This window comes from Balaenoptera acutorostrata, chromosome 17 (genome assembly GCF_949987535.1).
Source record: "Balaenoptera acutorostrata chromosome 17, mBalAcu1.1, whole genome shotgun sequence".
Taxonomy (NCBI): domain Eukaryota; kingdom Metazoa; phylum Chordata; class Mammalia; order Artiodactyla; family Balaenopteridae; genus Balaenoptera; species Balaenoptera acutorostrata.
Window position 1 is genome coordinate 42,243,179 of NC_080080.1, and position 17,233 is coordinate 42,260,411.

The 17,233-nt window shown below is 36.6% G+C and overlaps 1 protein-coding gene across 1 annotated transcript in view; it reads left to right on the forward strand.

Moving 5' to 3' along the window:
* The window catches only part of RAD54B (RAD54 homolog B), a 111,445-nt gene that overhangs the window by 78,578 nt on the left and 15,634 nt on the right, over positions 1-17,233 (forward strand). The window contains 5 exon segments of the mRNA XM_057532318.1: positions 353-515; positions 3,644-3,869; positions 4,137-4,344; positions 10,157-10,296; positions 14,572-14,862. Of these exon segments, the coding sequence (XP_057388301.1) occupies positions 353-515; positions 3,644-3,869; positions 4,137-4,344; positions 10,157-10,296; positions 14,572-14,862 (1,028 nt within the window).

A 17,233-nucleotide genomic window follows, 5' to 3' on the forward strand; every position in this document is an offset into this window, starting at 1 on the left:
GCTTTCAGTTGGAAATAGTTCTCTTTGCTCTGAATACTGAACTATTAAGTGTTGTGGCTGAATTCTTTATTAGACAACAGTGAATTTCAGTGGTTTCAAAGCACTTTTGGGCATGAAGTTTGGAAAGCTCTTCGCAATTCTTTGCATGAAATCTGACATCAATAAGGCAAGAGATTTTATTTTTTTAATTTTGTACCTTTGCTTAGCATTGATGTTACTGAATTTCAAAGTTTTTTTGCCACAAATGATGGCAAATAGTTCTATCTTCTGAGTAATTAGAGCAAGATAATGTAGTTACTGACAGAGTGAAATTGGAATACATTTATAATTATACTTTTCTCTTTTTCTTAAGATTCCCTTGTTATGCTACGACCAGATAATAATCACCAGTGGATGTTCAATAAGAACTGTTTCCCTGTTGTGGATGTAGTGATAGATCCTCACCTTGTATTTCACCTTCGACCACATCAGAAAGAAGGGATCATATTCCTTTATGAATGTGTCATGGGAATGAGGTAGGAAAATAATTTGTTTAATCTGAGCTTTGATTTAACCTGTAACATAATGGTTTTCTAGGACAAGCCAGATATATGATGTGTCTCAGTGGGTACAGCATATATTTTAGTTGGTAGGAATGGCAAATGGTACTTAATGTGTATGTTTATTCGTAGGTAGTTCTTGATGGATGCTGTGTGCCAGACATCTTTCTAGGAACTGGGCATACAGCTTATGAGGATTTTGCAAAAAGGTTTTCTTCTTATCTCACCTCTACTTACACACACAAAGAAAGAGTCCCTCCTTCCCCCCCAACTTTTTTTAAGCAGATTTTTTTTTAAATTTATTTTTTAAATTTATTTTTGGCTGCATTGGGTCTTCGTTGCAGTGCACGGGCTTTCTCTATTTGCGGCAAGTGGGGGCTACTCTTCATTATGGTGCGCAGGCTTCTCATTGCGGTGGCCTCTCTTGTTGCAGAGCACGGGCTCTAGGCGCGTGGGCTTCAGTAGTTGTGGCATGTGGGCTCAGTAGTTGTGGCTTGCAGGCTCGAGAGTGCAGGCTCGAGAGTGCAGGCTCAGTAGTTGTGGCTCACTGACTTAGTTGTTCCGCGGCATGTAGGATCTTCCCGGGCCAGGAATCGAACCCGTGTCCCCTGCATTGGCAGGCGGATTCCTAAGCACTGCACCACCAGGGAAGTCCCCCTCCTCCCCTTTTAAAATTGAGTGTTCTTAAAGAATTGTAGTCGAAGTACAGTTGAAGTATCAATAGAAGACACACACATACATAGAAACCAGACAAAGGGGGTAAAAAAAAATCAAAGGTCTCTGCTAACATGTTAGTTAACATGTTTCCTTCCAGTCCTTTTTTGTTTTGTTTTTAATGCATAGGACCTTGATTTTTACATTGGTCATTTACTAGGGAGTTGGGAATGTAAATTCCCCCAAACTCTAAGAACCCCTTGAATGATGACAAGTTAAGGGAAAACTCTTTCCTAGAAACTTTCTAGATTCATGTTCTTTCTCAAATCTGTTCTTCCTTTTGGAGATCTTATCTCACTTGGCCTGAGAATCATCTTTGATTTCTTCTCTCTCACCTTCTCTGTCTAATCAAACCTAAACTTTTGATTATTTTGACCTCCCAAATATCATTTGGGTCCTAATTGTTTCTGGCACCTCACTGTAGCAGCTCTAGTAACTGGTGTCATAAAATTATATTTTATCTGGACTATTGCAATGTTTTCTAACTTGTGTATCTGCTTTTGATACTTCTCAGATTCATTCTCCTTATCACCACCAGCTTGATTTTTCTGAAAACAATTCTGAACATGGCATTTCCTTGCTTAAAATTATTACAATTCTCAGAACTTAGAGCAGTGTTTCCTAATCTGTGATATGCACTTTACTGGGTTGTGTATGGAATCATTTTAGGTATACATGGACAAACTTTATTTTTTACTTTTAATAGTAGCATATTGAATTAATGAATAATTAGAAAGAAATAACACATTAAACTTTTTGTTTCACAGATAAATTATGCTTAGAAAGAGTTTTCAAATAAATCTAAGAAAAAGTGAGTTGATTTAGAGAAAAATAATAAATAATAACATACAGTAGCACATGTATGGCAAAAATTTGTAATGGTAGTCATGAAAGACTGATGTTTGCGAGATGCTGACCTACAAGATACAGTCTGAGCTTTCAAGGATAAGTATCCTCATCTTCTGTCTTCTTCCTGTCTTGCCAGCTTCCTAGCTTATAGTTTCTTGCTTGGAATTCATTCAGTTAAAGCTCCAGCTATACTGATCTACCTGATTAATGTAGTGAATTCCTATTTACCTTTAAAACTCTGCTCAAGTTTCGTCTTCTTCAAGGGAAGTCTTCCTGTTCTCTTCCCTATACCATGATGATGGATGATGGATGGTGGTTGATGGATCACTATTTTCTCTCTGCCACTCACTATGTCTCAGCTGGCATCTTGCAGTGGCAAATTGTTGATCTAAAATAATAATAGTGGCTATGATTCATGTTTGTAATTTTTTCTCTACCCTTTGGAATGGAGAATATATATAAAATTGTGTGTTGTTTTTTTTTTTTGGCTGTGTCAGGTCTTAGTTGAGGCATGCGGGATCTTTCATTGCGGCGTGTGGGCTCTTCATTGCAGTGCGCAGGCTTCTCTCTAGTTGTGGTGTGCAGGCTCCAGAGCTCGTGGGCTCAGTAGTTGCGGCGTGTGGGCTTAGTTGCCCAGTGGCATGTGGGATCTTAGTTCCCTGACCAGGGATCGAACCCGCGTCCCGTCCCCTGCATTGGAAGGCAGATTCTTAACCGCAGGACCACCAGGGAAGTCCCCTATAAAATTGTTTTTGGTTATTATTTCTACTAGTAAGAAATATAATGGATTAACAAACTACACTTATATTTTTGGTAATATCCTTAATTCCTTTGGATTTTGTAACTTTTAAAATGTATATCTAATACCTTCAAAGAGCTTTAAAAACTATGAAGTGGTATAAAATACCACTTACTTATATTATTATATTCCTTAGAATATTTAATTTTAAATTGCATTAACCAAGTAGGTTTGTTGGATGAGAGTTTTACTAAATTACATGTATTAGATCAAATAGTTAGTGTTTAATTTTTCTTACAGCTCAAGGAGCTATTTTGGTTGAGGACTTCATTTACTGCCAGAGAATCATAAATACAGACCAATAGATCTTTCTGGTTTACATTTCAATATATTTTAAACTGTTTTGATATCTAATACTGAAACTGATAAAAACTGCTCAACTGTTGGTGATGAGAAGCATGGTTATAGTTAAATTATTCAAAGGTAGATATAAAATTGGGATTCATTTCTAATCTCTAAATATAGATACATGATAGTAACAGATGATTTAGATTCAACTCTAATTTCAAGTTGTTTTAGTAATTTAGTTGACAAATATGTAATGAATATAATTAGCAAAGATGCAAAAGAGAGATATGTCATAAATCAGCTGATTGAACAGCTAGAAAAAGTGTTTAGTGGGGGCTAGAATTCATCCTACGTACAAAATATCAGCTTCTGGTTCTTGACTAATAGGTGATGATGTTAGGGACATAAAATATTTTCCTTTTGTAATTGAAGGAAGTATAATTGTTTCTAACAGGGTGAATGGCAGATGTGGAGCTATTCTTGCTGATGCAATGGGTTTAGGGAAAACACTGCAATGTATTTCGCTCCTGTGGACTCTACAGTGTCAGGGACCCTACGGTGGCAAGCCAGTAATAAAGAAGACACTTATTGTCTCACCTGGAAGCTTGGTGAATAATTGGAGGAAAGAATTTCAAAAATGGCTAGGAAGTGAAAGGATCAAGATATTTACTGTTGATCAGGTAAGAGACTTTTAAAAGTTTATCCCTGGTCATTTACTAAATCTCTAGCTTTTCAAATCAATACTGCAGTTTTCACTCTCTACGTAGCAGTTTTTCAAGTGTAAGTAACTCTGACCCTTTGCAGATAAATGGAATCTTGCCCTACAATTTGGTCATGGGTTAACATATTCTAATACCTAGTTAATGGTTGTCAGGAATACGCTGGTTAAATTTGATTTCACACAGGTTTTGCCTGTGATTTGTTAAATATTATCTTTTTTTTTTTAGGACCACAAAGTAGAAGAATTCACCAAATCTCCATTTTATTCTGTTCTTATCATCAGTTATGAAATGTTACTTCGTTCCCTGGATCAAATTAAGAATATAAAATTTGATCTTCTAATTTGTGATGAAGGGCATCGTTTGAAGAACAGTACCATTAAGACAGCTACAGCCCTCATTAGCCTCCCCTGTGAGAAAAGGATAATTCTAACTGGTCCGTATTTACTTTTGGGGAGATATGATGGTATTTTTGCCTAGTGAATATGCAAAACTTGTAATATGATGTTTGGCATCCAAAGAATTGATGGTATTGAGTGGAATTCATACTAATAAACCTATGTTAGTTGAGTCTTGGTAGGATTCTGAATTATTTAAATCCTATGTAATGTTCTGCAATCCAGATTTTGGATTCTTTGAGGAATAAACACAACGGTATGGTAAAGAAGGTAGGAGATGGGACTAGACTGCTTGTGCTCGGTTTCCAAGTCTGATATTTACAGCTGTGCAACTTTTGGCAAGTTACACTTCTCTGTACCTCAATTTCCTTATGTGTGAAATAGGGATAGTAAGACCATCTACTTCATAGAGTTGTTGTGAGGGTCAAATGAGTTAATCCATGTAAAGGTCTTGGAAGACTACCCTGTACATGGTAAGTGTTTAATATAAATATCCTTTATTTTTCTATGTTTGTGCTGTATGCATATGGTTTTTTGCTGGCCAAAGCTTCTGGCCCAGATTGTCTGGAAAGATGAGATAGACTGTGTGTAAATACAAGAATCCTTTCCTACCCAGTCCTTTTTAGCTTAAGGCCTAGACTAGAATTATGCCTGAATAACTCAGTGTAGCTTTTCTCCCACACCTCACTTTGGTCTTATGTGGTAGCAGAGGAAAGAAGAGAGTTGTATTCATTACTAAGGTTTACGACCCTTCCGTTTTCTACTTAAGGCTCTATTTCCCTATCATCTTTAATCCTTTTGGAAGGGATGGGCAGGGCATGATTATCCTTATTACATCATATCTCATTGTGTCCTTCATGTGTCCTATATGCATGTCAGAGCTCTCCTCTGAAGTTTAAATGAGGAGGGAGAAAGGGTGTGACCAACAGCTTATTCCTCCATTCCACATCTTTAGGGTAGAAGTGTGCCCTGGAGCAACAGAGAAAACTCCCCCTGTTGTGCTCTCATTGAGTTGGGGTGTGGAGGGTACCCATCTTTAAGTAATTTATGATCATTTGACTTCCAATTTGTGAAGAAGGATTGTATTAACCATTACCAAATGTGATTTTTAAAACTATATGTGCTTTTTAGAAATGATTTTGGGAACTGTTAAATGACCTTTACATTCTTCACATTTAGTCACTTAAAGATAATAAAGATAAAAAGGACAGGGATCAAATCTTACAGTTATATCTACCCCAAAATGTAGTAGATGGTCAACAAATGTTTGTCAGTTAATACTGGTGATAGGGAAACCAGAGAATAGAAAAACGGACTTTGAACATTTAGTAGAGGCTGTTTTTTAAAGAAAAAAATAAGTTGGGGAAATGGAAAACTTAATCTAGGTAATTTCTGTATCTTTGGCTATTTGAGAAACTAAGTGGATTCCTTATACTTCTTGACTAGCTTTTGATTTTGAGATCCTTGGGGCCAGAAAAGCAATGGAAAAAAAGATTTAGCTGAATTTAGTTACACTGTGTTGGAAGAAAAAAGCAGAGACTGTTTCTTTTTACTGCTCAATGTGGGGTCAATATTGCTTATTTAAAGAGTAGTAACAGCTATGGAGTTAAAAAGATTGGCATTCGAAGGGGAAAGAAAAAGAAATAAAAGGGAGAGTGAGAAACTAAGATTACTTTTAGGTAATAATAATAGAATAATAAAAAAATAATAGATTCTCCTCTATTTGAAAAACAGATAATGTCCTTTAGCAAAAACGGACAGTTTTACTAATAGTCTCAGTTATAAGCAAATACCAATTCAACTAGCGTTACAAATTAAGTTTAATATTTTCAGTAGAAAATGATTCTGGGACTTCATTCAGAAGGACTGTCCTGATGATGACCAGTGAGATTGTTTCCTTTGAGGAATTAGCATTGCCCCCTTTATTCATACTTTGTCTTCTTTATCTTGTTTCTGCTTTCCCGTCCTTGTCTCTGTTGCTCCTGAGCTGTGAATGTAGGTGAAAACTAGCACTAACTAACCTCTTACATTTAGAAATACTTATAGTTGGTTTTATCTCCTTAGAATTGCCTGAATAAATTCTTTTTTATAATGAATGGCAGGATATCTTACTCCCAAGGTGATTTGTGTCCTATTAGGAAGTAACATTTGTATACGAGTATGTACAGTGCTACATACATAATAGGTGCTCAGAAGCTATCTAAGAATCAAATGAAAGTAATTTTGATTTTGTTTCCTGCTGCTATCTAGCCCAGTGCTGTGAAGAATATTTAGTTAATATTTACTGGAAATTTTAATATTAAAATTAAATTAAATTAAATTAAAATTTAATAGAGGTGTATTAGACTTCTAGGGGTGCCATAACAAAATACCACAGACTAGGTGGTAAATTTCTTCACTGACAGAAATGTATTTTCTCACGGTTCTGGAAGCTGGAAGTCCAGTGTCAAGATGTCAGCAGGTTTGGTTTCTCCTGAGGCCTCTCTCCTCGCCTTGCAGATGACCATCTGCTCACTGGGTCCTCTCATGGCCTGTTCTCTGAGTGTGTGCATCCCTATGTCTTTCTCTCTTCTTGAAAGGATACAAGTCATATTGGATTAGAGCTCCACCCTTATGAGCTTCTTTAACCTTAATTACCTCCTAAAAGGCCCTGTTTCCAAATATAGTCACATTGGGAATTAGGGCTTCAACATATGAATTTTGAGGGGACACAGTTCAATCCACAATATCTTATTATGTTAGATATCCTTCATTAGATGTTAGATATCCTTTCTTTATATTATAAAAAAGAAAAATCTGAGATTTGAAGCAAAGTTCTCATTAAAAAGTGAGAGTTAAAAATATATACCAGACACAGACACACGCAGATACATACACATATTGCTATATTATAGCATGCTTAGAAACTAGAGAATGGAAATCATCCTTCAATCTCAATTTCTTAATGAGCCATTAGCATTTTGTCATTTTTCGTTATTCACACACACACGCATGCACACATGCACACAGAGAACATACATACATATTTCTTTTTTACATATACATACAAAATCCATCTTTATTCATTGACACACATTCACATCAAAATACACTTAATGTAAACATTTTCCTATGATAGTGCATAATTTTGAAATGTGGTGATGGATATCTACAAGCACATACTTTTCTATATAGATTCTTAGAAGTGGAATTATAGGACCTGAAGGAAAGATACATGTATGAATATGTATAAAGATCTCTTAGAGCTTTTTATGGAGATAATAGATGCGGATATAGCTGTAGGTTATTAGCAATGTTCCAGTACTTAGGTTGGGTGGTAGATTTATGTCTCCTTAAAAAGTAAACAATAAAACAAAGAAAAAGCTTTTATTGCTGGGATAGAGGTAGGGAAAGAGAAAGAGTTCTCTCAATTTCCCTAGAAGTTTCACTTCCATAGCCCTGAAAATAGTTTTAGTAAACATACAAACTTTACTTGAAAATCTTTAGTGTTTCCTTTTTTCTTGTCACAGGACTTTGCTGCTTGACTTTTATTAATGTTATATTATTTAGCTTCTTCTACAGGTTCTGCATAGTCTAGAATTAGAAAAGAATACTAAAAGCAGCGAACTGGGGACTAAACTACTTCTAGACAACATTTGTGACAACTCAGAATGATACTATACTAGTGTATTGGCTATCTTGTAGGCCCTTCTTTTCTTTTCTTTTTCTTCTTTACTCTTTTTCCTTATTATTTTCTGCCCTAAATCCTTTTTCTGATCCCCTTCTTATGTTCTGCCTTTCTTTTTTCCAGTTTTGCTTTTGCCTCTTTCCCTTGTGTATCAGTTGGTGTGATTTCAGGTGTAAGTAACAGATATGTGGATCAAATGTGCTTATTCTCCCACATAACTGCAGGTCTAGAGCTAGGGCATGTTCCAGAGGTGGGGATACATCAGCTCAACAGTGTTGTCAAGGATTCTGATTCTTTTTGTTCTCTGCTGTGCCATGTTTGGTGTTGACTTCATATTCATGCTTGTAACAAGTGGCCAGAGCAGTTGCAGACATCACATCTAGATGTGGTGATATTTAAAGGAGAACAGGGGCTGGCTCTGCCTTTATCTCCATCTTTAAGGGTGAGGAGACTACCCCAGGCTCCTCCCTGACTCCTTTTATATCTCATTGGACAGGATGGGTCACATACTGTTGGTGGAAACTGTCGGTGCCCCACGAGCTCCCCTTTTCTGGGCCGTTGGACCCACCCCATAGCTGCTGGGACTGTTGATTAAACAACCCATGTCTCCTGCCTTTTCTGGAGAATTATCATTGGTTGAGTGAGAGGTCCTTCTCTCCCCTGCAGCTTGGTCAATGATTGACTCGTATAGAGGAGCAAGTAAAATGCCAGCTCCTTTGCCTCAGGATAATTTCAGGAGCAACTTTATAATGCAGTTTATGCTCTAAGGCTCCCTGTAATTTTGCTCAAGCTAAATTGTTAGTTTCTTCCCCTGCATTTTCTGATTCCATTATTCCCTTTCTCCTGAGAATAATTGCTCCATAAATCATGTGTAGCCTAATCCTTATCTCAGGCTCTGCTTCTGAGAACCCAGTCTAAGACAAACCCTTTCTTACATCAGTCATTGGCGAAGGGGTAGAACTACCATGATTAGCTTGGATTCATCATTTGGATGACTGTCTGGAAGCCAACCACAATGATCCTTGTACCTTTCGTTCCCTTCTTCTTGCTTTTCCCATTCCCCCTATTTTTATTAATCATTGTCATGGATATTCTTTTAAAGGTTTAACAAAATGCATACCAATATAAATATATTTTCTCTAATTCAGTGATGTGTCTAAAAAAATTTAAAACTAACTAGGTGTATTAAAAAAATTAGTAAGCATTGGTCCAACCTCGAGTCTATGTATTTACTTTCAAAAGAAGTGATCATGATACTCCTTAACATTGTAAAAATTCGTGTTGTCTGTTACTGAAATAAGTGGATTTTTATTTACTTCTATTATTTATATCTTTGGACAGCTTTTTGTAGTCTGTTATTTGAAACTCATCTGAAATTATGCTGTTTTACTATGCTGATATATGTTCACTTGCTATTATTATAATTATTGAAACATGCTAGTGTCTCTTTGAAAATTAGTTAGCCAAATATTATTGAGTATGTAGTATGTGCAGGGTATATCAATCTGTTACAGTCTGCGTCAGTCTTTAGGATCAATGAAGATCCCAGTTTTATCCAATAACTTTGTAAGGTATTAATAATAGGTACCATTCACTGTGTCTACTAAATGTCAGGCACTTCACATCCATTGTCTTTACTTTTCATTGTAATACCACTGGGAAATTATTATCTTCCCACTTTTATAAGTGAAAAAAATCCCGAGTTTAACTTAAAAGAGCTTAAGCAACTTTGTCCAGAGTCACACAATTATAATAATAACAACTAACAGTTATGGAACGTTTATTGTGCTGCAGGCACAATAGTATATGAATTAACTCATTTGATCCTCACAACCCTAGGAGCTGCTATTATTATCCTAATTTTACAGCAAATAAAATTGGGGTAAGTAACTTTTCAGGGTTACTCAGAGAATAAGTGATGCAGGTAGGATTTGAACCCAAGCAGTCAGACTCTAGAGCCTATACTCAGCCAAAATGCTGTACTAAATAGACTTCAGTTCACAGTTAAAACCAGAGTTAAAATTTTGTACGATTATTAATTTTTTAAAACATGATTTAGCTGGTCTTTCTTAGTTTGAGACTTTGCTTGTATTTAGTGTTCTTAGTGAAGAGAGTACAAATTTCTATAAAGACCTGATACTGTAAAACACAAACTTGACCTCTCATCACTTTTATCTCTTTAGGTACCCCAGTTCAGAATGATCTCCAAGAATTTTTTGCATTAATTGATTTTGTAAATCCAGGAATATTAGGCTCTTTGCCATCTTATAGAAAAATATATGAAGAACCAATTATTAAATCGAGACAACCTTCTGCTTCTGAGGTATAATTTACTTCAATAAGAAGTTTAAAAATGAGCAGTTTGGGAAAATCATTCATAACTTGTGTATTATTTTAATTTAGGAAAAACTAAATTAGTAGAGTGATTTTTAAAATTTTACCCACAATCGTTCAACTCCTTTTGCATTTCTTACTCTAGAAAATGACCCTATCACTTTAAAAAGATTCATAAATAGTCACTTCACAGAAAATTATAAATGACAGTAAAACACATAAAAGCGTTCATCTTTACTAGTATTGAAAAAGGTAAACCAAATAACCATGAAGTAACTTTCGTACTTTTCTACTGATGTTTTAGTTGGTTAGATTTACATTGTAATAGCAAGTGTGCATAGGAGTACTATTATCTACTGACTGGAATATAAATTGGTACTACTGGAGGATAGTTTGGCAATATGTATCAAAAGCCTTAAAATTGGGTATAAATATTTACTGAGCATTTTCCATGAACTAGGAACTATATAAAAAATAATGATTGGGCTTTCCTGGTGCCACAGTGGTTAAGAATCCACCTGCCAATGCAGGGGACATGGGTTCGAGTCCTGGTCCAGGAAGATCCCACATGCCGCAGAGCAACTAAGCCCGTGCACCACAACTACTGAGCCTGCGCTCTAGAGCCCGCGAGCCACAACTACTGACGCCCACGCGCCTAGAGCCCGTGCTCTGCAACAAGAGAAGCCACTGCAGTGAGAAGCCTGCGCACCTTGCGCACCACAATGAAGAGTAGTCCCTGCTCGCCACAAATAAAGCCCACGTGCAGCAACGAAAACCCAACACAGCCAAAAAAAATAAATAAAATTAAAATTATATATATAAAAGAAAATATAATGATTTATGCATATATTTAATAGGATGGGAAATGTTTATGATACATTATTTAAAAATAAAATCACATTCATTTATTTACCCAACACTTACATATTAAATACCTAAAGTGGGCCTTTAAATGCTAAGTGCCAGACACTGGGGAATATGGTGATAAGCCAAACTGGTTGGTTGTTCCCATGAAGCTTTGTAGTTTGAGATCCTGTTTTTGTTACAAATAAAAATTAAAAAAACCATCTAATATATTTACATATTTATGCAAACAGAATGGTTTTGAAGATATACATAAAAAGTCTTGGCAGCATTGGCTGTTTCTGGTTGATGAAATTTGGCTTTAATTTTCTTATTTTTGCATAGCTATATTTTCTGACCTTTCTCCAGTGAACCAATTATTTTGTAATAAAAATTGAGAATAGTTTTAAAATATAAGGGAAATTTTCTGTGATTTATATAAAAACAAATATGTACATATGGGATTTATTTTAAGCTTCCCTGTGAAGTTCTATACACTCAAAAGATTCTATGTAGAGAATTTATTTATTTATTTATTTATATTTTTTGGCTGTGTTGGGTCTTCACTGCTGCGCGCGGGCTTTCTCTAGTTGCGGCGAGTGGGGGCTACTCTTTGTTGTGGTGCGTGGGCTTTTCATTGCGGTGGCTTCTCTTGTTGTGGAGCATGGGCTCTAGGTGCGTGGGCTTCAGTAGTTGTGGCACGTTGCCTCAGTAGTTGTGGCTCGTGGGCTCTAGAGCTCAGTCTCAGTAGTTGTGGCGCACGGGCTTAGTTGCTCTGTGGCATGTGGGATCTTACCGGACCAGGGATCGAACCCATGTCCCCTGCATTGAAAGGCAGATTCTTAACCAGTGCACTACCAGGGAAGTCCCCTATGTAGAGAACTTAAACATAAATTTCATTCATACTGTATTTTGACTTTAAAAATGTACTATTGGGCTTCCCTGGTGACGCAGTGGTTGAGAATCTGCCTGCCAATGCAGGGGACACGGGTTCGAGCCCTGGTCTGGGAAGATCCCACATGCCGCGGAGCAACTAAACCTGTGAGCCACAATTACTGAGCCTGCGCATGTGGAGCTTGTGCTCCGCAACAAGAGAGGCTGCGATAGTGAGAGGCCCGCACACCGCGATGAAGAGTGGCCCCCGCTTGCCGCAACTAGAGAAAGCCCTTGCACAGAAACGAAGACCCAACACAGCCAAAAAAAAAAAAAAATAAATAAATAATAAAAATAAACGAATTCCTTTAAAAAAATATACTATTATTTAACGAACAATGTGTAATGATTTTGAAAGAGTCAGCAGTGCCTTGTGCCATTAATTTCTTTTTTCTTTTCTTTTTTTTTTTTTTTTTAAAAGGATTTTCTTTTTATTTATTTATTTATTTATTTTATTTATTTATTTTTGGCTGTGTTGGGTCTTCGGTTCGTGCGAGGGCTTTCTCCAGTTGTGGCAAGCGGGGGCCACTCTTCATCGCGGTGCGGGGACCGCTCTTCATCGCGGTGCGCGGGCCTTTCTCTATCGCGGCCCCTCCCGCTGCGGGGCACAGGCTCCAGACGCGCAGGCTCAGCAATTGTGGCTCACGGGCCCAGCTGCTCCGTGGCATGTGGGATCTTCCCAGACCAGGGCTCGAACCCGTGTCCCCTGCATTAGCAGGCAGATTCTCAACCACTGCGCCACCAGGGAAGCCCAACCATTAATTTCTTGTAAGCTTAGTTTTAGGATCAATTACTTGTCAAAATATTTTCTTCCAAGAATTTGCTCTGTTAGTGCTTTGATAATGATTTTAAGACTATGTACTGTTACAGTCTTCTCATAAAAGCTTAGTTTCAGACAATTGGGTTTGTGGATTATTGATTTCCAGTGGTTCTCAATGGTGGCAGTAGCCAAATAAACAAGGATTTGGAGACTGTGGCTTCACTTAATTAAATGATTATACTAAACATTTAAAGAGATGATTGTTGATTTTTCTATTCTAAACTGTATTTCATTTATTTAAAAAAAATCTGAAGGGAAGCAATTAGTAAATGGTTAATCATTAAAAAATGTTTAATGTTCATTTAACTGCATGTTCTGGGTTGGCCAAAAGGTTCGTTTGATTTTTTCTGTAAGATTTGGCTCTAGTAGCGCTTAGTTGTCTTTAACTTCATTTGAAACAATTTTGTTAGATTGTATTGTGACAGCTGTCATATCAGTGTGCATTAAAAAAAAACTTACCAGAATTGGTGATTGTTTGTGTAGCCATTTTAATATTGAAAATGAAAGAAAAAAGCAACATTTTTGGCATATTATGCTTTCTTATTTCAAGAAAGGTAAAAACACAACTGAAATACAAAAAAAGATTTGTGCAGTGTGTGGAGAAGGTGCTGTGACTAATCAAACGTGTCAAAAGTGGTTTGCGAAGTTTTGTGCTGGAGATTTCTTGCTGGACGATGCTCCATGGTCGGGTAGACCAGTTGAAGTTGACAGCGATCAAATCAAGACATTAATTGAGAACAATTAATCAACATTAAACCACATGGGAGATAGCCGACATACTCAAAATATCCAAATTAAGCATTGAAAATCATTTGCACCAGCTTGGTTTTGTTAATCGCTTTGATGTTTGTGTTCCACATAAGTTAAGCAAAAAAAAAAAAAAAAAAACCTTGACCGTATTTCCACATGCAATTATCTACTTAAATGTAATGAAAACGTTCCAGTTTTAAAACAAATCGTGACAGGCGATGAAAAGTAGATACTGTACAATAACGTGGAACGGAAGAGATCACGGGGCAAGTGAAATGAACCACCACCAACCACACCAAAGGCCAGTCTTCATCCAAAGAAGGTGATGTTGTGTATACGGTGGGATTGGGAGTCCTCTATTATAAGCTCCTTCCGGAAAACCAAACGATTAATTCCAACAAGTACTGCTACCAATTAGACCAACCAAAAGCAGCACTCGACGAAAAGCATACGGAATTGTCAACAGAAAACGCATAATCCTCCATCAGGATATCTCAAGAACATATGTTTCTTTGATAACCAGGCAAAAACTGTTACAGCTTGGCTGGGAAGTTCTGATTCATCTGCCACGTTCACCAGACATTGAACCTTAGGATTTCCATTTATTTCAGTCTTACAGAATTCTCTTAGTGGAAAAAAATTTCACTTCCCTAGAAGACTGTAAAAGGCACCTGGAACAGTTATTTGCTCAAAAAGACAGAAAGTTTTGGGAAGATGGAATTATGAAGTTGCCTGAAAAATAGCAGAAGGTAGTGGAACAAAATGGTGAATATGTTGTTCAATAAAGATCTTGGTGAGAATGAAAAATGTGTCTTCTATTTTTACTTTAAAACTGAAGGAACTTTTTGGCCAGCCCAGTGGGGGTTTTTTTTTTTTTTTTTTGTCTAAAACACTTTTAAGTCTGCTGTTTTTCCATAGGAAGAAAAGGAGTTAGGAGAGAGAAGAGCAGCTGAACTTACTTGCCTCACTGGGCTCTTTGTCCTTAGAAGAACCCAAGAAGTCATAAATAAATATCTCCCACCTAAGACAGAGAATGTAGTCTTTTGCCGACCAGGAGCCCTACAGATTGAACTTTATCGAAAACTGTTGAATTCTCAGGCTGTCAGATTCTGTCTTCAAGGATTGTTGGAAAATAGTTCTCATCTAATATGTATTGGAGCTCTTAAAAAACTGTGCAATCACCCCTGCCTTTTGTTCAGTTCAGTAAAGGTAAATAGTGCATGAACCTGTGTCAGGAATATGAGCTGAGAGTTCTATGTCATGTGAACCTAAGAGGGCAGATGGGACTAATCCCTGGGGTTGCATCTGTGGGTTTTCCAAAAGCTATGCAGCCTCTCCAGTGTGTTTCTTCTTTAGAGTTTATCCAGCCTTCTACTTGTTCTTCAGAGCATGCCCATATTCATAGAGCTGAATGAGGGATGAAATGGGCTTGAGGCTCTGCCTTCTAGAGTTGGTGCCCCCTGCCCTTTGGCGCCTCATCTAATGCTCAGTCCTGGTTTCCCTTCCTGTTTTATATTAATATAGCCAGTCAGTTTGTTTGGAGCTAACAAATACAAAATTTACCATTAAGAAATAATTTATTTTTTCCTCATTATAAAAGTAATACATGGTTGTTGTATGAAATCTATAAAATTCAAAAAATCACAAAGAAGAAAATAAAGATCATCTACTGGTTACAATGTAAATTGGTACAACTGGGAGACAGTTTGGCGATATGTATCAAAAACCTTAAAATTTTATGTATCTTGTGACCTGGCAATACCACTTTGAATAATTTGTTATAAAGAGATAAAGCTCTCCAGCCACAGAAAACCGCATTTGGTATTAATAATCTTAATTAATACTTATTAAACACCATGTACCAAACACTAAGTACTTTTCCAGTATTATTTTATTTATTCTTTACAAAATTCTATGGAGTAAGTACTATTATTACCATCCCCATTTTTTGGTGAGGAAACAGACTCAAAGATATGCATAAGTAGTCTTTTCTAAAGGAACTTAATTCTAATGATGCTATGCTTATTATTTAAAAATCTATTATTATTATTACTAAATAAATTGTGGACATTTCCCCAAATTAGATGCCTTCTACAAGTATGATTTTTAATGGCTACATAGTTGAGCTGACCATTTGGATATTAATGAAAATAAGGCAGTTTGGGGTATAGTGAGAGTTTTCTGTTTTGGTGTTAGAACTAGGTATCAGTCCCTACTCTACTACTTGTTTAACTAAAGGCAAGTTTAACCATGGCCAGGTTGTGTCTGTGAGGCTTAGTTTGTCTTAACTGAAAGACAGAGACAATAATAACTTCCTGATAATGTTATTGTGGCAATTTGATGAATCTTTATTACAACTATAACTGAATATTACAAGTCATAACTGAAGAGTATTAGGTTGCAGAGAGTCAGAGAAGAGTTTGCCCTGTCTAGTTGATGTGAGAAATCTAACTGGTAAATCTCTGTGATGCACCTCCATGCATCAGGCTGTCTTAGCATAAAGATATTATCTGTTAGTTGATTCTTAATTAGGATTATACATTACAGTCTTCAGGGAAGCTTTTAAGACTACATTTGTCCAGCCTAGGCACATATGAGCCGATTCAGATTCTCTGAGAGTAGGACCCAGTCATGAAGATTTTAAAAAAGCTCTCCCAAGTGATTCTGATTATGTGTTCCTGGCTAAGAACTTGTGCATTAAGATCATTCATCTCCCTTGTATTTTGATTTAATATTCACCAGACAACTTTCTGCTAATGATTTGGCTTCCCCATGGACCTTTCATAGGACAGAATGCATAGACCAGTTGGTTTAAACAGGCAGGTCTCATTTATAGGTCAATAAATTTATATTCTGATTTATTCAGTCTCTTAATTTGGTTAGATGGCTAACCAAACGGCTCTTAAATGGCTCATTTCCCTAGAGCTTAAGCATATGCAAGTTTCTGAACATGAAAAGCTGTGGATTAGACCCTGGGTCTATGGTCCTTTGATAACCTCGCCAAGGTGTAGGCATTTTAGGAAACCTAACCCAAAGCAGCCAGCAACCATCTCTCCTCTCATGTATATCCCAGTTATGTAAATATCTTAGGGTTCCAAGTATTTTTAATCAAGTGACTTTACCCAAACATTGCTATGTTTTGGGAATAAGCCAGATTAAAAATAGTACTTTGTGCCCAGCATTTTATACTACTTGATTCACTGCCCTTAAGATGTTTCTAGTATTATTAAAGAAGGATTACAACACACATTAAAACATTAGGGAATTATTTAAAAAATATATAGTTAATTGAACAATTAAATAAATTCAAAGTTGAAATGTACTGTGTAACCATAAAATTTAAAAGTCAATGCCCCCCAAAAGGGGGCATGTGAGTAATCAGGTGGAATTTGCATTGGGTCCTCAAGTATTTATAGGATTGGGATAATTGGGCAAAAAAAAGATGGCGCATTCCAGGCAGGAGTAGTAGGTTGAACAAAGTTTCAAGAACAATGATAAATCTGGTAAATGTGGGAGAGAGTGAGGAGAACGGCCAATCCCAGAAATTTTATCTAAAAAAGTGAGGCAGTCATTAACAAAT